The sequence below is a fragment of the Rhopalosiphum padi genome, chromosome 2, assembly GCF_020882245.1.
Source record: "Rhopalosiphum padi isolate XX-2018 chromosome 2, ASM2088224v1, whole genome shotgun sequence".
NCBI lineage: Eukaryota > Metazoa > Arthropoda > Insecta > Hemiptera > Aphididae > Rhopalosiphum > Rhopalosiphum padi.
Window position 1 is genome coordinate 71,986,864 of NC_083598.1, and position 26,315 is coordinate 72,013,178.

A 26,315-nucleotide genomic window follows, 5' to 3' on the forward strand; every position below is an offset into this window, starting at 1 on the left:
TTTAGAATTTAAATGATATAATGTATTTCAAGTTTGTTTACCAATCAGTTATTAATATTTTTTTTTATAAATATACTTGAGCATGTTTTGCTATGAATAATAATGATAATGATTCATATTTAAGCAAAATATTAATTAATACCAAGTCTTGATTCTGATAAAATATTTATATTAGGTATTACCTAATAAGATTTTAATATACATCTATACTCTTATATGAATATAGATATTGAAAACAATATATGTATTTAATAAAACAATTTTATATAATTATAAGAATAAAAAGCAAGAAAACTATTTTCGAAAAGAAAAATAATTTTAAAGACAGTGTAAATTTTAAACAAAAATAATACAGAACAAACATTTTTCACATGATCAATATTTTTTCCCTTCTTTCATGTATAATAAACACATATTACCCTTTGTTTGTCACAAAAAATACAATTTAATTTAATCAAAAAGTTGGTAAATATTATTATTTACTAAGAAGAATGCATAATTGCATACAATAAAGTTATAAATTATTATTAGTTCTAATAAAAGTATATAAAAAAAAAAAAAAAATGATTGACCATGTTTCACTGTATAGTATAATTTTCTACAATGTTCCAAAAAATAATAATGTAATACATCTACATTGTTTCAGAAAAAAAAAATGTTTTACAATTGAACAAATTTTGTGAAAAAAAAAAAATTATACATAATATATATAGACATATAGTGAAAAAGTAAATGTTTTTTTAGAAACGCAACAAAGACCTAATATTAAGAAATATTGAATTACTTAATGCTAATAAAAAAAAAAAAAATGACAATCATTACCGCAAACTAATGCTCTTTTTTTTTACGAGATACGACATATTCACCAACTTTACCCTTAATCTGATACCATTTAAACAGCCATTTTAATAACACTGTGATCTTTTTCTTTAATAAACTGCTTGTTCTCATGGCTAATAATTGTGGTATTTATGTTATTTTTATTATTAATAATATTATTGTATTTTTTTTATATATTTTATTGGTAATTTATAAATGACAAACACACTGCTAACCCAACTGTGTAGTTTTGTTCATTAACTCGTTTAGGTTTTGCGCGGTCAATGATTCAATTTGTCGTAGTAATAGTATTTTATTTTCAATTTAACCCAAAAGACACCATCAAGTGCCTTTAATTTTAGTTATTCACACCCACGGTGTCCAGCCTTCATACAGCAATGCCAAATTGTCTGGATTTGTGGCTTCATTTATCACCCAATTAACCTAATAAGTGAAATACAATTTACAATATATTTAATCATTTTACTCACTGAATAATATTTAAATATAAAATAATAGTGTTATAAGAATTAAGAATGGATATTTAACAGTCAAACTTTATAAACTACAAACATTTTTTTTAATCGTGCATAATAAATAAAATTACAAAAACAATAATGTCAAAAAATATAATTATGAGAACATGATGCCAAATTTGTTGTTTCTGTCTAACAAATGCACAACATATCAAATTTGCATTCAGTAGAATCTATTTTATTTTGTTAGTATGGTAAATTTTAATTTTTATTGTCAAATTTAAAGGTAAAAATATTATCCGTGTCCTCATTTTCAATTATATACAATATACATTATACATTCTTATAACTTAATAAAAATATAAAAAAAATTGAGAGAACAGATAATATTTTTACTTTTTAAAAATAATAATATGTATATACTGTAAAATATTATAACTAACAACAAAAAGAAATCTACTGAACAAAAATTTACCATGTTGTGTTAAAACAAAGTTTTAAGTTGGAGAAAAAGATTAGTTTCCAAACACTATTACTTAGAATATTCAATTTTTATTACCTGTTCAGTAATAGTTGATCGTCGACCGGGATCTGGATCCCTGCCTTCAAGTTTCATTCTTACACGTCGCCAAACGCTAACAGCATATGCATTACATTTTTGAACAGCTAAAATCACATTGTATAGGTATAATTTATCAATTATCAATCAAATTGCATTGTTTAAAATTTAAATACCTTTTCCTGTATGGGGATCTCTTGGTAATCCTTTTCTTGGTGACAAACAAATACTATCTTGACGTACTAAAGGTGGACGTTTATGTTGTTTTATAAGTAATCCTTTTTCACCCAAGATTGTTAATAAGTCATCATAAATTTGTGCTGAAAATAAAATATAATAATTAATATAACATTTGCTTCATCTAAACAATGATATTTATTTACGTGTTTTTGTATGAAGTGATTGTATTGATTTAAGTAAATCATTTACATGTTGAATTGTTGGTTCATTAAATGCTGTTAATTGTTCAATTAAAGACATAAAATGGTCTAAATAAGAACAATATTTTGTTACATAGTTTATACTAGCTGTACCAACATTATCAATCTGAAAATGTAAACATTTAATCAATTGTACATTGATAATTACTATTGTATAATATTAATTTAAATAATTTTGAATAAAAATAAATATTTTATTTATAAAATTAATAGTAAAATATATAGTATTGTTTATTAAATGTATGGTATTAAATAATTAAACATACCTTTGTCAATGACTTTAATAATAACCGAACGTCAGATATTATTTTATTATGGGATGTCAAAGTGGATTTAAGAACACTCAACTGTTCTTTTATTAATATTTGAATACAAGAAATTTCTGATCTAAGTGGTTCTTGGGCAGCCATTAGTTGTTGAACATTTTCTAAATACAAAGATGTACATAAATTACATAAATATAATATAAATTCGAAATGACAATGATAACATTAAAAAAATTATAAATGATAATATTATTAGATGATTTACCAGAAATAATGCTGACTGTGTTACTTAACCAAGTCCACTCAATAGGTCCTTGCGGTATAGAGACTACTTTAATAAGAGTTTCTTCTTCTGGCGTTATTGATATACCAATATTTGTAGCCATGTAACATGCTTTTTGATAATCTTCAACCAACTATTTTAATAATAATAAAATTATTACTATTTTTACTACACATTTATTGGTGTTATAAGTATAATATAATGTATGTTTCTTGTTAGAATAACTAGTAACTACAACTTAAAAATGTATTTAAAAGTTTTCAAAGAAGAATTATATTGTAATATAAATACTTGTAAAAATGAAATATCAGCAGAAATAGCTTCTGAAGTACGAGTAAATAATGATTCTGTTTGTAACAGAGAACTGACTACTGATAGTATAGAACTGCATAGGTTTTGATTGGTGTCTATTATTAATTTTTCATGTTTCATTCTGTTTCCAAAATTATTAGCCATCTAAAACATTAACATTTTTATTTTATGTATACATAATATTATAATTAACAACTTATGACACATTATTTCTATATTATTAAACTATGAACAAGTCTTATAGTATACCTCTACAACAGTTGGATTTGCCCCTGAAGCCCATTTTAAACGTTGATCAACACTTGATGTTAATGAACTTCTGTGTTCCATGTGTTCAATGATTTGAGATTGCATTACTGCCAATGGTGATAATATATTATTCAATTCCATTAAAATTGTGCCCCGATCTTTAAAAATCGACGAAGAAAAAAAAATTAAATTCATTCAACATTATGAATAATTACGTACTTACCAGGAATGAGCAGGTTATCCAAATGTCCAGCAGCTGGAATAGCATGAAGCCAACAATGGGCTGCATATTGCATGGCCAATCTTTGTGCGCCAATGTCTGATTGATGAGCTCTGATTGTTAAATGAGTGTGTCGTTCAATTTTTCTCCAAACTTCTTCTAATTTTGTCAATGAAGATGATAAATCCATTGATTGTCCACGACTGAATTTACCAACTTTAATTCCTTCTTCCATGCACTTTTTACAAAGTTCTTCTAATGGAACTTTACTATCTGCTCCAATATCTCGTTTTTCTAATTCAGCTGCAGAAAATAAAAAAATAAATGAAGTATAAAAATGTGGTATTTGGTCAACATATTATCAAAGGAAAAAAATCACCAGCATAATACAATTTAATATAGATAAAATATTAAATAGGTGTAAAAGTACAATTACTATAATTATGAATTAAGAGTATTTTCACTATGTTCCAATTTTTTTCATACGTATAATTTATTAGGATATTCATGAGTCATAAACTCATAACCATAGTGACTCTACTAAGCGATTCTTTTATCCAACAACTATCATTATTAAAACATTTATTAACATTTTTGAAAACAAAATTTAATCATATTTTAATTTTATATTCTGAAACAGAATAATTTGAAAGTAGTTTGATGTTAAAAGTATTTAAAGTTTAGGTAAGCAGATTAGTAGACCAACATTCGGAGTATTTCCATATCACTCCATTCTACTTATAACAGTTTAAAATTGCCCATCAGCTTTTCAATTTTTATGTATCTAAATATATAGATTTTAAAATAATAAGTATTGTTAGATACAAAAATTGACCTGAATAATAGAATTTTATAAGCCTAGTTAATGTCATAATATGCATTCATAAAATTATCCATATATATTACAGTGATGGTGGTTAATTTCTATTATCTTTCGCTGCGGCAATAAATTGTGTTTGGCCACATTTTAATACCAACAATGCAGTGTTAGGGGACCTTTACAAAAAAATTTGCTTACATTTTATTTAATGATGTAAAAATGTAATATATTTAAGAGTCCTATGGTAGTAGAAAGTATGGTGATAACTAATATTAAATATTAAGAGTATTTATATTTTAAGTTTTTTTTTTTGTATAAATCTATAATCTATAATATATATTATTATTAATATTTAATTTTAAATAGTCGTGCTCACTTGTACCTTATCTAATGGTAAAAAAGTGAAATTAATATTTTAAGCTGAACTAATAACTTTTTACATTTAAATTACAATTAACTATTCAGGCTGTAGGCACATAATTTTAGAATGGATTAATCTTTATACTGAGTTTTGTTTTCTTAACAATGATATTTTTTACTGGAATATGTTACACAACTCAAAAAAATATGTATAAAGTTTAAATAAAAATTATATTACCATTGATATTGAAACCAGTATGTTGCAACAAATAGCAAATATTAACAGCGACTGTGTGTGAAAAGAGTCCTAATAATCGTTTTGTTAAATAATCAGCAACAAAACATCTCACAGGCTTGGATATCATATCTTCATTATAGCGAGAACCACTAAGACATTGTGTATTTCTACCTCCAAAGTTAATTGCTACTTCAGCACACATATTAAAAACCTCTTTCATAGTAAGAAGAGACTTTAAAAACATTATATCATCTAATATGCTGCACGGGCCTTCATCCATAACAGCTCCCTATGAATTAATTAAGTATGTAAATAGTAAGTAATTTATTAAAATTATCAATTGGTACACCTTACAAGTAATGATTTTGCTTCTCTAATTTGATCAACAGTTTTCCAAGCTGTGGAGACCTTGAGCTTGGATGTCATTTTTATGACATTTTCATTAGCCAAAGATACATCTTCAAAAAGACCATTGAAGCCGATTAAAAGCATTTCTCCTTGAGATAATACTACATTTTCTGGTTTTTTAATCAATTCAGAAAACTTTATTCGTATTTGTTGTACAACTGTTCGACAATCTTCATTTGGAGACTGAAATTAAACAAAGAATATATATGTAAAGTTTATCATCATATTTACAAAGTTAAAAAAAAAACCGAGAGAAAAGTTGAACTTGTATATTGTATAGTATTGACCGCTCAGTATTAACTACAGTATCATGGGAGATATCTTATCTGTATTTATAGTAACTATTATTGTTATGAAATTGTTATATTTTAATACATTCAAAGTGATTTTATTGAACAAAACTGGAAATAACTAGGTTCATTTTAAAAGAATTTTTGGTAGATATAAAGGACAAAATAAATTCTCTTGATTGTTAAAACTAGTAAATTCTCCTACATCAACATAATTATCTAAAACAAATATTTTAACTCTCTTTTAAATTATATTTTGGAAAAGTTTATGTATTCATACTAGCTGCAATAATGCCACTATTTAACAAAAAAATAGAGAATTTTGCTTTGTACTTTGTTCTGACATATTGATGAAGATGCATGATATGTTCCAACAATGTGAGCTTTAACATCTTCTATTCTTCAACTTCAAAAACAACATTGTGAATTCTTCTATTCACAATTGTCTAATAGCTATCTAACTGTACTTATATTTATTAAGTTAGGTTGTTTAGTTATAAAAATGTTCAAACTGATATGTACATACAATGCAAAATTTTTTTTTGTTAATTTGTATGTCCAATGTTCATAAAATTATTTTTTTTTTTAAATATAAAATATAACAATATTTACAATAATTCATATAAAAACACCAAATTTTTTATATAGAGATACATTTACTCATAAAGACATAATTAACTGTGAAGGTCTTTACTGCCAAAAATATTAAGTTAAGCAGAACAATTTTATTAAATAGAAGTTATACTGAACTCAACTACTATTCTGTACATACTACAAGTCTACAAATACAAATATCAATATACTCGCCCCACTGAAATTTATAATACTGACACTAAATTTGCAATGATTTGTAATTTAACTATGAAGTGTTTGGTATTACATTTCACAAAACCATTAATTTTTTAAGGGTGTAAACCCAATATTACACTTTATACTAATTTTATACTCACACACAACATAGATAAATAACATTCATGTAAAATCATTTTTAATGATTTTTGATGGTTTGAAATATCAGTTTTAAATTTTATTATTATTTGACTTGAAAAATAAAAATAAATTTAGTAAATTGAAATGGATACTAAATTGTTTTGAGATAATATTATAAATATACTACAAAAACATTACTTTCTAAAATGTTTAAGTGATTTTACTTCAAAATTACTCAAAAATATTAAAATAATGATAATGTGTGAATTTGTTTTGTCTATGTTGCATATGGGATAGAAAGCAAAAAACAAACAGTACGCTGACATAATATTAAAGAACTATACAAATAAAAACCTAAATAAAACCTTTTTTTTAATATATACTGTGTGAGAATAGTTTTTAAAAGAAATATTTTAGTGGTCAAAAATTTGTTGTTGGACAATTACTTCCATGTTTAAACATAAGTTTCATTTCACACTAGATGTCATAAAATTAACCATCAAACAGTTTGTATTTAAAATACACATGGTGATATTTATTTCATATGATTAAGAAAATTATAGAAAAATAATTATTGGACATACATGTATATAGTTATAAAAGTATATTTTGAAAAAGGTAATACAGTTTATCAGATGTTTATATTATTGCTATAATATTTAAAAATGTTTCAAGGTAATTTCTCAGAATGATCAAAAATAAAAATTCCTATACAAAATATTATTCTCTATAGTTTTAAGTTTAAACTAATATATAATTATAATTTATAATGTAAAAATTGAAATAAATATAAAAAATAGTACATAAATTCAAATAAAAATTATGGTTTTGAACTATTATAAGTATGGTAGGTGTATTACAGTATAGGTAAACATTACTCATGTATTTTTGATACGCTTCTAGCTGGATGGTGTGGTTTTATAATTTCATAAAAAAATGCGCCTTATAATTAAATATAGGAATAATAATTGTTTGACAATATTTAGACCACTAGAATTATTAATTTTAAAAACTACATTTTCATACAATAATCAAAATAATTTTTTTTTTAGTTGTACAGTTGTTCAATTATGATAAACAAAAAATAGTAAATTACCTTCATTCCCATAATCACATGTCTAAGATGAATGTTGAGTTGTTCTATCAGATCATTGAAGCTTAATGAACAATTGTTTATTATATTATTCAACTCTGTGATAATAGTTATTGTACTTGGTTCTTCCACGCATAATTTCTTAATGGTTTCAGGCATAATAATATCCAAAAAATTGTAGTTCATTTTCTATAATTAAAAAATCAATAGGCTTTAATGTATTGTCATTTGATATGCCTAATATTGACCAAATAGTGTAGTATTTAGAAGTGTTTAAAAATATTTCAAGAAATTGGATTAATCTAAGTTTCAATCAGTAAGAATTTAAATCAAAATTATTAAAAGATAGTTTAACTGTCAAAGGCAACATAGAATATATTAATATTAAATTATAATATAATAATAAATGTTTGAATAATACATTATATTTGTCATAAATATGTTAGTAGGGTCATATCAAATAATCTTACTTGTAGACTACAATAAAGGTTTTGTATTGCACGTAAACAGTTGAAAGCAAAGGCTAAATCATTATCAAATTCAACATTATCATTATCATTCAAAACTGATGAGACCATTTTAACCGCAATTGTAGTAGTCATATACATGTCAACCAAAACCCATTCTCCATCTTTTGAAGTCATATCTAATAGCTGTGTCCCAGCATCTAAATATACAAATTATTGTTATTAATTTACTTTATATCTTCGATTACATTTAGTGAACTTACTTGATGTAGAAGTCTCCATCATTAAAAACTTTTTATTTATAGCACATAAACCAATAGCAATTACAAATTCTAGGCCCTCATTTGAGTTTTCATTTATTTTAATGATAGAATTTTCATCATTTAATAATGAGCAAGTTATTTCATTTTCTGTGTCAATTATTCTGATTCTTTCTACAATTTTAGCAGTTCTACGACTTGCTTCTAGAGCGGCTTGCTGTAATTGCATATTATATGCAACTGTTTGCGGTGTAGGGGGTTCAGCATTAGGAACACCTAAGTATAGCATTTTATGTTCTTCTTTAATTTGATCACACATTGATGTAGTTGGACAATCCATTAGCAATTGTAACCATTGTCTATAATATGTTAGACGATGATTGCGAACATGTGATTTTGGAAACAGATTTAACAAACATTGTACATCATAAAGCAACCTTAAACACAATGTGAGCAATTTGCTTCTTTGATGGCATAAAAGTGTTAAATCATCATTTGACTGTATACACTATAAAAAATATATTATAAAATTATTATACAATTTTATTATATAATTATTATAAAAAAATATGTTAATATCAAATATTACTTGTTCAATTAAAATTGGTTGGCCAGCATTTTGTAAAAATTCTTTTACATCGTCAAATAAAAGATTGTTAAATAATTGAATTGACTTTGATTCTTCTTGATCAATTAATATACGAATTTGACTACTTCCAAGAAAATGTACAGCCATCTCATATTGTGTCAACCGTGAATCACAGTCTTCAACTTTTTGTCTTAGTGACATTGTAGCACCAATCATCATATTCTGTGTTTGTTGTAATGCAAAGTATCGTTCTGGTAATTTATATAGTGGATGCTGACCAGCTGGTGATGCTTCAGCTTCTTTTACCAATGCCATAAGTTGATGACTTTCTGCTAAACCTTCTTCCATCTTTTGCAATTTTTCTCTTTCCAATAAAAATTTATTTAAACTTTCCATAATATTGGTCATTGATTCTAGCATATTATCTCTAAAAAAATTAATTAATTTTAATTTTGAGCAGCTTATGATGTATATTTTTTATATATTCATTTTTTGTATGATTCTTTTTAAACTGTTATAAGCATTTAAAGTTTAGGTAAACAGGATGGAGTGAATACCCCACAAAATGTTGGTAAACTACTCTGCTCACCTTAACTTAAAATACTTACATCATCAAAACTACTCGTCCGAAATTTTTATGTATCGAAATATTCCAAACAATATTCGGCTTCAGAATATGAAATTAAAAATATATGTTGTCGTTCAAAAAAGTAAAAACTTGAAAAATTATAATTTATAACAATAAAAATTTATATTTGAAAAAAATGTTTATTTGGACTGGACATTATATTGTAAGAAAAATATTTACAAAATCGTTAATAGATTTTGAAATAATGAACATTTAATGATAAAAGAATCAATCACCCAGTATGTCAACACAAAATATGGATGTCTATGCTCAAAATTGTTTTTCATTATATACAATGATTAATACATCTCTGTAGCTTAGTGGTATATCTGCTATATAGCTGATAAACATTTTATAATTAATATTTACACACTAATTACCTATTATTTAACCAATCAAATTTTGCTTCTGTAATGCGAACATTCAACATAGCCAATGTAATTTCTTTTTCTAACTGTCGTCTATTTAATCGATTTTCCATTACAATTGATCGACCTCCACCATATACAGCACCTGTATACCCAGTTTCATTACCAGGAGTCCAGTCAATAAGAGGATCATAAACAAATGCCTCCAACAATGTTAATAAAGTTTCTTTGTTTTTTCTCAATACTTTCATCACTTGTTCACATGTTAAACGGAATTTACCCTAATTAAAAAATGTATTTTTTTTATAATTAAAATAATGAACAATAATGAATTAGTAATATATTACTTCAATCCCTGTAACTCCGAGAGCTTCCTTTAGGTTTGGAGTTAACCTAAAAGGAACTTTTTCAGGCACACGTAATGTTTTACCTTTCTCAAAACATACATTATAATCAATGTGTACTACCTGCAAATTCCATTTTTATTAAATAAAGTATTTATAACGTAATTAAGAAATTATAATTTAAAACAGTCTAAGCTTTTGTTTTAAATTAATTATCACTTTTAATTTAGTCTACACATAAAATGTTAAGTGTGTATAAATTACATATAAAATATTTATAGTTAAGTCCTATCAAGATTGTTTATCAAGTAACATGGGCAGAACTATGGCAGACTGGGCCATGACCCTGGCTAATTGGCTCCGTATTAATGTATAAATTTGCTAGGAACATATTATTTTAAATGTAATAAAATAAATTACTTATGTTATACATTTGTATTGTAATAAAAAACATTGGTGTTCCCTATTGCCCTTCTTTTGGATATGATAGGTGCAAAATGACTCTCATAAGTGGCCCAGTAATGAAAATGTCTAGTTCTGCCTATGTCAAGTAATATTTTGATTTTTAAAATAAATTACATTATTGCAGATATCTTTAAAATATTTAAGATATATAACTACTAATTTTTATCTATTAGCAGTAATCAAAAGTATTTAACATATGAATAAATAATTAAGGTAAATATTTTAATCAAAAATTTGGTTTGTACATAAGTGCAATTATGTAGTCAAAATAATTTTTTGTAAATTATATGCAAATGTTAATGATATGATTCAAGGTATGGTTAAAATATTACATAATTGTATAAAGGAACTTGTGCATTAAGTGATCACAATACAATATAATTTATTTGTAATTTTAATTAGGATACTTAAAGAAAAATCCATTACTATTGAACTGAACCTTTAATATTAAGAAATTAAGTAAAATTTAAAAATATACAAACCTCTCCAGTTTGTAGATTAACAAGTACATTATCTAAATGTCTATCACCCAAGCCTATAATGTATCCAATAACAGACATGACAGCCAACGAGGTTGCATATAATGATGTAGATTGCCACCAAGAACCAGAATCAACACTTTGTGTCCATAGTTCACTAGAAAAAGAAATAGATTGTATGTAGTATGTACCTATATACTTAGATAAAAACATATGTTTAAAGATGTTTGGGAAAAAATCTAGTATAGATATATCTATAATAGGATACTATTCCCAAAATTGTGTAGAACTATTTATTATAAATATTACATATTATACTTCACTTGCAACCTACTAAATTTGTAAAGCAAAAATTTAAATTACTACACTGGTTTTCTAAAGCTTATAATAACCAATTAGGTTTTATACACCCAAAATACTATATTATCTATAAAATATAAATGCAATGTCATATAAACAATGTAACCATCAAATAATAACCATGTAGTTATTCTTAAGCTGTTTTGCATTCATAACAATGTATGAAAAACAATATGTAAAGCAATTAAATTAAAAGTCAGTCCCACCTATAATATAATTAGGATCATAAACACTTTTTTTTAAATGGATAAAGATTTCAAAACTTAAAATAAGTTTATAATTTATAAACTTTATATGAAGGTAAAATTCTACTAAAACATAAAAATATAAAACTAATTAAAATCTTAACAGAAATATCTCCAAAAATAAAACAATAGTAATAATGAAACGGAGAACTTTTATTTATTTTTATAATAGAAATGAGTATAATACTATAATACAAACAATATACCTAATATAATATTTGAATTGATACTTGAATATAGTAATTAAATTACAACTTATTATTGTAAAGAAAAATAATTTTATCAGAAATTATTACGGATTTGAAAAAAAAACTAGCTAAATTCATTTTGTTTTAATTCAAAAATAAGTATACATGAAATAAAAATTATTTCTTAAGACCCTAGGATATTTTTAGGAATAACATCAGAACTATTATGAATTATTACTTATTACTCATTTTATTATAATATCAATATTTATATAATCTCCTATAGCAGTATAATACAATTATTTAATATTTGTATTGTTATTTTAATTGTTTGTTTTGTCATGTTATACTATTTGACAAATTATAATTTTATATTTATATTAGTTAATATATGTTAGTAGCTTTAGGGGAAAAAATTACCTCACAAGATTAATATTATAAAATATGCATAATGTGTGTTTATCTAAAAAATATTTATAAAGCTTATTATTCCTATAAAATATATTTTATATTATAACAAGTTATACATACTTTGAAAGCAAATTGTTCGGTGTTTCATTCATCAAAGTCGTTAACACATCCTTTAGGATACTTAGTGGCCATTCTTTTCTATTTTCCATATTGACAATTCCTTTTTCTTTCAACAATGGTGTTAATTTAGAGTTGAATAATTCTGAGGGACGCATATTCACCCCTATAACAAAATAGACACATACAATTGAAAATTCAACTACAAGAGCTTTTAATTATTATTTATTACCATCATTGTTAGAAGCCTGTCTTTGTTGCCATCTCTTATATAACATAAATATAGGTACAACACCATCTACCCAAGATATCAACCCAGATCTTGGTCCCAATGGTATGACTGGATAATGGTGAGCTCTATAATGATCAGAAGATCCACTAAGTAATGTATTGGTAATACATAAAAGTTGCATTATTCGTTCATCTAAGTGTAGATCTTCTAATCCTTTAAACAAGTATGTATACACTTTGCCATCAGATCCATAGAATATTAATTTCTTTGGTTTAGTAAATGTAGGTAAAATTGCCACATTATTATGAATTGAAGCAACTGTAACGACTCGTTCAACACCTGGCATGGCAATTTTAGTATCTTTAAGATTGGCAAGGATGGGACTAATTGTTTCCATTTTCAAAGAATATGACCCTCTTTTGCTTATACGTGCTTGAAGATTACTCTGTAAATTTTTTATAGACTTCCATACTTCTTGTACATTTATGTTAACTGAATCTATGGGTCTTCGTAATTTATCTAACATATGAGTGATATATGATCCTTAAAATATAAATATTCTCAAATTAATAATTATTATTGTTATATATAATTTGTAATAAATTACCAAATTTATCTTGAAACCATTCTTCGTGAGGTGTTTCAGCTTTAACAGAAGTAATTGCATGTAATTGTTCAAATATAAAAAGAATCTAAAAACATTTTAAATTAATATTATTTAATAAACCTATTATTAAAAATTATGAAAATTATAAAATTCAATATATTACTGGTTTAAGTAACATGGTGTATTTTTCAACAGCAATATGTTCTTTTTCTATATCTGTAAGATGTGGATGATTTTCAGTTTTATTCAGCTCTGTCTCTAGTTGATTAATACGTCTACTTATATCAGTTTGACGTTGAACCAATGTTCCTAACCATAATTCATCCCACAATAATGTAATTCTTCTCAATTCAGATACTAAAACCCGTACTTCAGAAATCATTTCACCGGCCTAAACATACAATTAAATATAAGTTACTGGTTAACATAAACTATTTGTTGTAAACAATTTTAAATACCTGTTTTGATAGTGTATTGACCATTGAATGAAAACAGTCTTCCAGTACCATAGCCTGTTCATCTTGTCCAATTTTTAAATCTTCATCGTCTTCTTCATTGCTATCAAATTCTTCGTGTACTGAATTTGTTTCATCTCCTACCTCTTTACTAGATTTCAACAAGCTTGAAGAAGGCATTTCATTTATAGTGTTAAGACCAGTATCGGATCCAACAACTGCAGGGAATGTAATCAAATGGGGAACATCAATGGCTAAACGACAAAGTAGTTCAGACACAGTACGTCTAACGTAAGGTTCAGGATGAGAGAGTCTTGAAAATAATTGTGGTATAATAGAACGCCAGGGTTGTGTTGGAGTATTGCTTAGGCCTTCTTCTAATGAACCTTGAAGCTCAAGAGCATGTTTAACAGTAAGTCGCAATAATCTCAATGTTGCTGCGATTGACTCTTCCTAAATATAATATTAAAATAATTAATAAGAAATACCAATCATTTTATACATTTGACTATTGTGAATATTAATGTTAAATATTTTTTTATAATATTAAATTTTAATTTGACTTAACAGATATTTGCAAAATTTGAATAATAACATTAATTTCTATAGATTATTATGGTAAGACATAATACAAAAAATTTTCATGTGAATATACTTTATGATAACTGCATATTGGTTAGGTATGCATTTTAAAATATTGACTTATATTTTATATTGATTTACCTGATGATTATTACATAACTGTAAATATTTAAAATAAGCTTGAGCAGATAATTGATAATATCCATAAATTCTCGAATGAGATTTTCTCCACCAATCAATCAATCCAGACAACTCATTATCTTCAAAGTGTAAAACATTCTGTAATTGAAATTCTAGTGTTTCAGTAGTATAAATATGTTCACTCTGAAAATAAAAAAGATAAAATTACTATTTAAGTAAATAAGTGTAATCAAGTCAACTTTTTTTAAAGAATTTAATAAAAAACAAAACAACAACTGTCAGAAGAATTTATAAGTTGATAAATTTATATTCATATTCATAAATATAAATTGTAATGATATGTAATTATAACCATTGAATTCATATTAAGTTTTAAACCAAAAAAAGTTTTTAATTATAGAAGTACAGTAGAACCTCGATAACTCGAACTTCTATAAGTCGAATTTTCGATAACTCAAAGGAATGCCATGGTCCTTGCATTTCAATTTATGATAACTTGAACCTTTATAAGTCTAATTTTATTTTCACCCCCAACCGATTCAAGTTATTGAGGTTCCACTGTATATTATATTATAAAATATATCATACACCAATATCATCATCATCTTGTGGTGAAGATGTAACTACATTAAGAATGCCATATATTTTGTCACGATCTTCTTGTGTTGCATTGGAAGGAATATAAGCATCTACAGTAGCCATTTCTGAATCATTTAACAAATACGTATTTCGTTTATATGCTTCATCTACTACTCTACGGCCTAATTTATAACACCAGCCTGCTAATTCATTCCATGCTTTTGCCATTGACGGACAATATGATACTGAAATCCTTAAAAGTTGACCAATCATTAAAGTCTGTTCATCCAAATCATTTGATGATGTATAATCAGATTCTGTGAAATTAATATAATTGTAGAAATCATTAAAAAACATAATTCAAGTATAAAATAAAAATAAATATATACTTATAACTTCACGAATTAACTGGCTAGTTTTTGATAAATTTTCATTTGAAAAATTCAATAAAATATTGGATTTTTCAATTGATGATTTAATAAGTGTCTTGTCAGGAATATTATTTCCACAATTTAACCATTTTCCTAATGTAATTAGAATTCGAGAACTATCTTCTTTAAGATTATTGTCATTCTTTAATTGTGCTTGTTCTAATAACTTGAATGCCGATTTCATACACATTTCTATCCCCAATTCTTGTGATACGCAACTAAAAACAAAATAATAACCCGGTTAATTTTTATTTTTAAGCATTCGATTTATTTGTATTACTGATGGACAAGTTTAGAGAACTGCCTCACTACTAATGCATGATTATTTGGCCATAATGATGCATTTGTATTATCTACAAGAAGTTCTCCAATTTGTTGTAGCATACATGAAATAGATTCAGATTTGTTTCCCATAGAAGGTAAATTTATGAAATCATATGCTCTATTTGATCGTAAGTATTGAAGCATTCCTCGTGTAGCAAGGTTTACATTGCCTTCTTTACGGGCTACATGAGCCAACTGAAAATTAATAACATAATTTAAGGTATATTTTGACTAATTTTAATTTTAATAATTTGGATCTTACATTTAAATATAATATTGATGTGTCAGATTTTGGTTTATTTATTTGTTGAATACTGTGTTCATAATCTGGCATTTGATTTTCAATAAGTTTACTCCATAACAATGCCTGACATAGTAAATTAGATCTCACTGATTTATTACTTATATCATTAACCTACATAAAAAAATAAAAAATATAAATAAAATAAATAGTCAAAATAAATTATATTTAAATTTAAAACATACTAAATTAAATAGTATAGGGCTGTTTTCCAAGAGCGAGTTTATTGCATAAGATAGGACAGATAATTCTTGTGTATATTCCAAAAGGCTATCTGTTAAACTTTCTTGAAGAAGATTCTGTACTACTTCTTGACAGTCTTCAACAATTAATTTGTTTTGACTAAAATGAAATATTCAACATGATTTACCAGTATAATATTAACATTAGCAATAAATTTATGTAACATACTTATCTAATTTTCCTTTAGAAATATTCATTTTCAATACAACATACATCAGCCGACTTTTAATTTGGTTTATAAGATCATAGCAATTCCAGTTTGTTTTTATTATTTTAGCATTTTCATTAATAGACCAATTAACTAAATCATCAATACAACTGTAATTTCCTTCTTCGACATCATTAACAATTTGCAAATCATTAGCAGAGATATATCTCTAAATAAAATATAATACAATATTAAAATTATTTTTAATATAAATTTTTTTATATAAAATAAATATCAAGTCCTTACGTTTTGCCAAAAATATTTATCTTTTGCAATTGATGATATGATATTTTCTTCGTTCTGTGACCAATCCATTAATGGTTTCCAGTCACAAATTGACATATAACATTCTTTTAGCTGAAAACATAAAATGTTAATACTCAATATTTTAAAAATCAATATGAGAGTATTGGCTGCATATTTTGGTTTTATATATTTTTTCTGGTTTTGAAAATAATATATAATATTAACTTAAAATTTAAAAATAATTGCATTAATTACTTGTTCAATGATGAATTTTTGTAAGACTTCTAAAGAACCTTCAATATTAATTGGACCACCTCCGCCTTTAAGATATATTATTATTTGATCTGGGTTTGTAGTAAGCATATTCATATATGATTCAGCTGCTTCTTCAAATCTTTAAAAGTATTAACATTTAAACAAATTAATAAGTTATTCAGAATATTATATTCAAAACTTACTTTCCATTAGCTTGATCAGCAAGAATATTCAAAAATGGAAGTTTCATATGAGCAACTTCTTTAGACCATACATAAAGCCCACGAATGCAATCGGATTCTTTAAGTTTACAATAAGCCCAAGCTAATTGAATAATAGCTAAAATAAACTCTTTAACTGGAAATTCACTTTGTTTTGTTAAATGTTGAACTAAATATTGACCATGGCGAATAGCTGAAGAGCTAAGACCAGAATTTAAGGATACAGCGAGCATTGCACTGCGTATTGTTGAATTCCATTCATAACAAGTATTACGATTTGTATGAAAAAAATGTCTAACGGGCTATAAAATAAATAAAATATTTATGTTTAACTGAATTTGTAAATATCTTCACATTTGAAATAAAAATTAGAATATAATAGTAATTTAGAAATTATACACATCATTGTAAAACAAATAAATACATTCAATGTTCCTCTCAAAATTCTAAATGTATATGTATAGTTTTAACAATTTAGGTTTGAACTAATCATTATATTTATAATATAAAATAGTGTTTAAAAATACAAATAATTCATTAACAATGTATTAATACATTTTAACAAGGATGAAATATCAAGATTTTAAAATTTGTTCAAAATATCTAATAATTAAAATCTTAAATGTAACACATTTGTTTTTTAAAGAATAAATTCCAGCTCAAAGTAAAGAATACTTAAATAAATTTTCTAGTTCTATATTAATTTGAAACTCTTACTTTTTGTGCAGCTGGTAGAGCAGTGGCAGTACCATCAATAGAATTGCAAACAGATTTTTCTAAACATTCTATGAATGCTACTAAGTTTCTAGTATATCTAAGGTTATTTAATTTGCCTTCTGTGTGCTTAACTTTTGTATCATCATTTAATGTTAATATTGAATCTCGTGCCCAAATTTTTATTCCACCTAAAATATTTAATATATATTTGTATTGTAGATCAAATAAAAAAAATAAAAAATATAAAATACATTATTTCATTTATTACCTTCAATGGCTCTAAAAGTAGAATTAGGCTTCCCAAATGGAGTACGAAGACGATTCATAACACAAAAATTAGCTGCCTCCCAGTTAATCCAAAAATATAATAAAACACGACAGTGTTGAGCCTGAGATAAAAGTTCGGTCTCGTCACTATCAATATCAAAAGAACAACTGTTTACTACATCTAATAACCAATCGCTGGTAGAATCACTAAAAAAATACCAACAAATCAATTTTTAATTCAAAATAACAATAATCAAAAAATAATTATTTAATTACTTATTATTGCTATTAAGCTCAATCATTTCACACATATAATTTTTAAAATACTCAGTTTTTAACGTAACAACAGCTTTTCGTCTCATATGGGAATTCATCATTTGTTTAATTTTCTTATTAAATTTGCTTTTGTTTTTCTATTTGTAAAAATATTAAGTACAAAAAAGTAAGTTATTTTATTGTTTAAAACTAATTAATATGAATTATATTCAATTCTACATAATACAATTTCTAGTATAATACTTACCAACGAGCAGATTGATACATTTTGTAAAACAGTAATCAAGGATATTTTATGAATTAAGGCATAAAATTGTTTACTTATATCTTTTTCAGTAAGATTTATACATGAAAGACACAAGTTTAAAATGTCAACAATTAAAATTGGCTGAAATCAAAACAATAGAATAATAATAATAAAAAAAAATAACTAAAAAAAATATATACAGTGAAACTTTCATTTTATGAAATTTTCTGTTTAACAAAATATTTTTAAGAACTATGATCTTCATTTTTAAATAAAATGTAATTTTATTTAATAAATTCTTCCATATTACAATTTTTTGTTGTTGCTTATTCGACTTTGTTATATGGAAGTTTAACTGTATTATTATTTTAATAATTTAAAATTACCTTCGATTGACAAAATATAGGATTTCCGAGAACAATATTTAATATTTGTGCTATGCCTTCAAATAATGAAATTTCATTACGTTTTAATGCTACATATATTAAAGAACGAATAATATTAATCATCTCTGGTGAAATTAAAATTATGTTCAAGTAACTAGCACTATCAGCATGCATCAGTAATTCATGTATCCATTTCAAAACCAAAAGCTTACAATCCACATTTACATTCTAAAAATTATAATATAATTTATGAAGTTAATATGTTCTAATACTTTGCGTATTCTATTATTATAAGATATATTAATAAATACCATTTTCAAATATTTTTCAAAAATATTTAATATTTTCACTAGGTTTCCACTCTTATGAGAATTAATTTCTACATTTTGTTGAGACTTTTCACTTGTTCTTCCAGCTGTCACTAATCGACTACTTGCAACAAAATTGTTGTGCCTAGAAAAGTAACAAGTAGAATTAAAAACTACATAAAATAAATTAGAAACTAACTATAAAATTATATAATTAACTTGTTTATATATATATATATTCTGTGAGATTGAGATGGTTAACACTTAAGTCTATTTCATGAGAGAATAATCAGTCTGCCAACCAATTTTTGTCAGCATTTGAGCAATTGATCGCATTTTAACGGCAATTTCGGCATGTCTAGACTCATGTCAGTGAAAAGTTTGATCTCCTTTAGTATTCTTAGAGGAAGAATAGGGGCCTGGCATCACTGATGTGCTAAAGTTTAGCAGCTAAACTATCAATTCTCTTATGAAATAGACCGTAGATATAATTTAAAAAAATGAAGTATAGAACTATTAATTATTATTATTATAACTTATAAATTCATGTATAAAATGTTCTTACTTTTTACAATGAGAATATAACAAGAACATTAAAGAAAAACGCAAAGGATCATTCATTTTGATAATAGTTGGATCTAACTTTGTAGACAATAATTCAAATATGCTCGGTTGTAATGCCCACATACCAATAATAGAATTGCTGTCATTGGCTATTTAAAAAAATAAATATTTAAAACTTTATTACAAAATACAAAAACTAAATTTATGTTAAATCATAATTATAATATATAAATGTTACCTATAACTGTTAGGCATTTTAAAATTATATGAACAACAATAGATGCTTCTTCTATTGAATATTCTATATCTTTAAATGGATTATCAACACAAAATGATGGCAGATTAGGATCTAATGTTTGACAAGCTTTTTCCAAATCTCCTGTAATATACCTACAAAAAACATATAATTTTACTTTGAAGATTTGAATAATATTTTTAGACAATACATTTTAAAAATCAAAAAACAATATACTTATGATAAAACAAAATACCTGTAAACTATAAGCACTAAAGAAACATTTTTCATACTCAATAAACTTTGGTAAAGAGCTATATTTGAATCATGTAATTTCACGGACGGTAAAAATCTCAATTGACGTAAATGTGATTTACCACATAATAACATCTCCACAAATTCTTTAGATAGATTTGTACTTCCTTCTCGTATAACCTAATATATTTTTATAAAATTAAATTATTTTAATTGATGTTTGATTAATCATGTTTAATTATAGTCAAACCTTTGAAATCATTCTAAATATTGAAACAATAACAGTTAATTTGAATTCATCAATATGTAACAATTCTTTTTCAATGACTTTAATCATTAAGTCATTAATTGAAGGCATTTGTGATTGAAGAATATCCAGAATCAACCAAATACAATTATTAGCTATAAAATATTTAGAAATTAATAAATATACATAAAAAAAATAGGTATTAGTTATTTTACCTGCTTCAATAATATTTTCATCAATAGTTACATCTACACATTTGAGTAGAGTCTTTATTATAGTCATTAGTGCATTACTTAAAAAAGGCCAGGACACCACAGATGAACTTTTAGGACTTAAATGTTTTCCAACACTTTCCGCCACAATACTAAATACTCTGAGCATGGACATATGAAAAAATAAAAATCATACATTAATAGTTGTATGTTTTCAATTAATGGAAATAGTACCTGATAAATGCTAAAATTTTATCTAAATCTTCACTTAGTTTTTTTGTTTTATTATTCTCCTCAAAACCGTCAGATATTGAAGACATATCTTCTAATAATTGTTCAAGTAAACCAAGAGTGAAGCTCATGTCAGCAGTCCAATAAGTCGATAAACGAAAAATGCATTGTGATATACGTTGATTTGTTTCTGTAGACTGAGAAGTATCAATGTGCCAACCAACTAATATATCCACTGTGTCCTGTGAACATAAATAATACAATATAAATTATTTATTATTATATTAATGATAACAACAAATAAATACATTTATTAAAATTAGGTATATTATTGATAATATGTACACAAATACTAACCTTAAAGTAGGGTTCGAAAGCTCGGCAGTACACATGTGAAAAGTTTATAGCAACATCAGCAGTGACTGTAATTAATTCAGGTGAATCAATTGATTCTAAAGTCAAGTACATGTTCTCCAGTATAAGCTCAAAAAACGAAAAAAAAAAAAACGTATGCAAGTTAGTTGAGAAGCAAAATATTTAGATGAGGTAAGTAACATAAAATCAAATAAAAGTTGGACTAAATTAATGACCTTAATTATTAATTATAATAACAATAACAAAAAAGGAAATTATTTTAAAAAAACTGATAACACAACAATCACTTATATAAAAAAAAAAATAAAGGATTTCAAAAATGTATGTTCATGGGTAGTTTTTATTATTAAATTATAATATTATAAAAACAGTACAGTAGAATTTTTTTACATTAACAGCAACCACTGACTTTATAACTAGGTATAGTTACAAATAGTCATTATTCAGTATTCACTATTAATATAAATTAAGAATTACAAGAAGTTAAATTGTTTATAACTAAATAAAATATCCTACTAGTAAAAGTATCAATTTGTTAAACATGTTCTGAAGTTTATTCATAACAATTTTAAATAAATAATATACTATCTTTAACTATTTTAAAATAGTTATGGTTTTCCTTATACAAGGTATAAGTGTAACTGTGTAAGTCATAAGTTGTTCTTAGGGAACATACAAATCTCAAAAATACATATTTTTTTTTTTATAGATATTTTAGTTTAAATTTGGATGAAATTGAATACTTAATAAAAATGTCAATAATAGCTATTTTTATAATTAAAAAAAAATGTTAGATAAGAAATTTTTCGCTACCACTTACTATTATATTTTTATTTGTTATGAACAATGAAATGTTTAGGATACTTAGAAAATTTTTGAGTTATTTATAGTATTAAAATTATTCACACCATTCTACAGTATGAAATTATTGACTTTTAAGTTAATAACAGCTAATAATATTTTATAATAAATAAGATAAGCTTTTATCATAAATTATAGTTCTATCTATCATATTACTAATAGCAACATAAATAAATAATAAAATTTTCTTTGAAATATGAGACAACAGATTTATTCATTGACATAATAACAATGATCTATCATTAAATTTAAATTTAACACATTCATTACCAGTAATCTACTCAATGACAAGATACACTTGATACCAATTATACAGCAGAGATTAAACCAATTTTTTAATAATTAAAAATTGATATTAAACCTACTTAAGACCATACATTTTTTTATGTGAAATATTAAAATAAATATTTATACAAATTTAGGTATATTGGTATAAATTAAATTTATTTGATAAGCATAAAATATTGTTAAAATATGTTATTGGTATTAAAGTAATATTTTAATATACAGTAGAACCTCCATTATCCTAACTTACAATTGGCTTATCCGAACATCAAAAAATTATCGGTCGGTTAACCGATTTTATCATTATCTTAATTTATTATTAACACATTACATACATATATTTGTATGAATGTTTTGTAGATAATTGACACGATGGGTTAATCTAAACAACGTCCTCGTGCTTTACTTGTCAGACTAGTTTGGTTTTCGACTTGTGTACACATCCTTTATACATATCACGAGTATCAATTATCTACAATATCCAATAAACGTAAACATAATGTTTTACAATGTATAAAAAATAGAAATTTTTACAAATGAAAATGAATAACTTTGTCAAAATGTTCCTATGAATTTCTAAATAATGTAATTAAAATATAATAATATAACTTATAAGGTTTTTTTTTTGTGATATGAATGATTATAATAATACTAAATATATAAGGTGTAACAAGAATATTCAACAAACTTCCATTACAAATGTTACTATACTTGTTAAATAGTCCTGTTACACCCTATATATCAAGATGTAGACATATACATTATGGGTATGTATTTATTAAAACAATTTCCAATATTCGAACTTTCGTGTATAGAACTAGATGTGGTCCCAATTAGTTCGGTAAATTGAGGTTCTACTATATTAACAACCAATAATGATGGATGCTAATTTTATGATAATATCTAAATACTAATCAAAATTAAACACACAAATAAAATACATACCGATGCCAAACTTTCCAAATATGACCGTTTCTGATCTACCATTGATAACTTCAAACATACATTACAATTAGATAATAATCAAATTAATTATTAAATAATATTTTTTCAACTCACCTCATAGAAAGCCAGCATTATCAATGTTTTAACTTCTTTACTACGCTCTGAATTATACTTAATAAACATCAAATCAATAAACCTAAAATAATATAATTAAGTTAATATACAAAATGTTGATATTTTCAAAAGAAACTATATTTCTTATACCTTTTACAATCATATTGTAAAGCATGTCCAAATTTTCCTAAACATTTAGCAACAGCGCACTTTCCATTGTATGAAATTGTAGTTGAGTGAAAACATACATAAAGGTGTTCAACTATATTATCAACAGAGCGTCTAATATATTTTTTATTCTCAGGCAGAACAAATACTTCCTATAAAAACAAAGAATTAAATTAATGATAATAATAAAAAATATAAATTAGTTATTAATGTAGTTTAATATAAATACTTGAAGTTGATTGCATAATGATATAAGTGTTCTAGTATCTTCCTCATTAAATATTTTTCTAATAATCTTTGAAATTTTTGAATCCTCAGATGGCCCATTATTACTAAAAGAATCTAAAATTGTATAATATACGTCATGATAAATAATAGGATATTTATTTTAAAGAAAAAAATTTCAATAGGTAATAAATTACCACCAATATAAAGTCACAAACATTAATTTGAATACCTACCAATAGAAAGAAAATAAATGAACAAATTTATATTTCATTTTTACTTTTTAAGTTTTTTTATACAAGATATTATATGCTTAAAATTAACTTTTCAAGTCTGTTTATTAAAAAAAATAATAATTTTTTAGTTTTATTTTTTAATGTCATGATAAAAGCCCCCAACTTGGAAATACCTAACAGGAGCGGTCTAAATACACCACTGATAATATATTGTTAATTTAGAATGTTTTGACACATTCATAAAACAAATTTAATGTTTGAATTACAAATAATAACTCTTTTAATAATCTATTAAAAATATAAAAATAATATGTTTGTATATAAACATTGAACATTTTAAAAGTTACTTCATAATATCTACCTATATGTTTCTGTAAGACTATAACCACATTATAGTATTTAGAATAACAAAAAGTGAGTGATTAAATATTAATAATATATGTACCATATCATAATTAGGTGATAAAAATAAATATATATTAGTTGGCAGAACAAATTAATAAAAATAATTTTTTTTAATATTATTGTTATTAATATATAGTGAATATCTATTTAATAATTCAATTTATTTGAACTACTTTTAAAGTCATGCATAGGTAAATGAAATTAAAATCAAAGCTACTTAAGTAGCTTATTTTAATTTATTTAAAAAAAAACCCATAAAAATAATATTGCTAACTTCTCTAGGTAGGTATGAGATCAATGATCAACAATTTATTTAACTACTAATATTATAATAAATAAATATAAACTAATTCTGGTGGTTAGGTAAATAAAAATATATTGAAAAATATAAATAGAATACTTTTTTTTTATATTACAACTAGATAAATTCAAAAGGTTTAATTATATGAAGTGATAATTTTTCATCTTATCAATACCTACATTAATAAACAATTTAAGGATAATCTAACATAATCTGAATTGTGGTTGTACCTATAGTAATAATCGATAATTAAACAATTAATCTTCAAACAAAAAAATGATTAGGTTAGAATAAGTATTTCAATTTCTTACCATTACGATAACTGGAATAATACATGGATCTAGAGTCAAATGATTCATCTCGTCTTTTTGGAATGTCATCATTATATTTACGTGAAGTAAATCCTTGATCTCCACTATAAGACCTGTTCTTCATTAACACTCTATTGCTTCTGTAATATGATCCCGTGGTTTTGTTACGATAATCATCTTTGTTATAGGTGCCATTCTTTGTATAATGATCAACAGTAGTTAAATCGTTCTCCAACTTAATTGAACTGGATTCTGGTCGTTTATCAATGGAACCATTGACAGCCACCTTATCCGAATCTGGTTTACCCTTAGATTTTATGGTGATCATCGTTGGTAGCTTAACATCGCTCATAGCCAATATAATGGACAATGGTCAATTAGAAAGAATAACAATATTCTTTATCAAGGAAACGAGTTGAGAATGCATCGCGCCAATCACGAATTCCGTTCATGAAAAAAAACATCATACTTACATTGAGAACTTTCATTCATTATCATTGAACCTGCGCACATGTATCACACGAATTGAATGAATAGGGGTTCAGGACTTCGGGGGTTGATGAAAATACAGAATAGGATGAAAGTTCGAGGTTCGAGCGGTTATCCCTTAAGAATGAGTGGTGGGTAGGAGTGAG

At 24.9% G+C, this 26,315-nt stretch overlaps 1 protein-coding gene across 1 annotated transcript; it reads right to left on the bottom strand.

The window, feature by feature from the left end:
- Positions 1–245: 245 nt before the first annotated feature.
- Positions 246–26,315, bottom strand: LOC132923039 (serine/threonine-protein kinase SMG1). The gene is made up of 51 exons (XM_060986835.1): positions 25,681–26,315; positions 24,432–24,544; positions 24,185–24,354; positions 24,035–24,116; positions 23,921–23,968; positions 21,812–21,937; positions 21,458–21,696; positions 21,227–21,384; positions 21,015–21,166; positions 20,766–20,944; positions 20,513–20,664; positions 20,276–20,423; positions 19,714–19,855; positions 19,403–19,630; positions 19,017–19,157; positions 18,770–18,906; positions 18,495–18,700; positions 18,227–18,414; positions 17,492–17,811; positions 17,289–17,427; positions 17,034–17,144; positions 16,748–16,956; positions 16,522–16,678; positions 16,298–16,450; positions 15,992–16,230; positions 15,670–15,929; positions 15,290–15,597; positions 14,702–14,884; positions 13,982–14,431; positions 13,687–13,914; positions 13,524–13,608; positions 12,917–13,459; positions 12,688–12,850; positions 11,367–11,520; positions 10,423–10,542; positions 10,088–10,356; positions 9,080–9,506; positions 8,494–8,998; positions 8,234–8,430; positions 7,767–7,952; positions 5,397–5,633; positions 5,043–5,331; positions 3,628–3,927; positions 3,405–3,562; positions 3,135–3,299; positions 2,826–2,976; positions 2,561–2,721; positions 2,238–2,400; positions 2,031–2,174; positions 1,855–1,961; positions 246–1,263 (listed from the first exon to the last, which is right to left on the bottom strand). The coding sequence occupies exons 1-51, from the start codon at positions 26,030–26,032 to the stop codon at positions 1,186–1,188; spliced, it is 10,320 nt and encodes a 3,439-aa protein (XP_060842818.1). The 5' UTR covers positions 26,033–26,315; the 3' UTR covers positions 246–1,185.

Excerpts from the sequence above, each read along its gene's own strand:
- LOC132923039 (XM_060986835.1), bottom strand. The coding sequence starts at position 26,032 with ATGAGCGATGTTAAGCTACCAACGATGATCACCATAAAATCTAAGGGT. Across the intron at positions 18,415-18,494 it reads TACTTTTAGAGCCATTGAAG|GTGGAATAAAAATTTGGGCA; the intron begins GTAATAAATGAA and ends TAAATATTTTAG. Across the intron at positions 14,885-15,289 it reads AAGATGATGATGATATTGGT|AGTGAACATATTTATACTAC; the intron begins GTATGATATATT and ends TTTTATTTTCAG.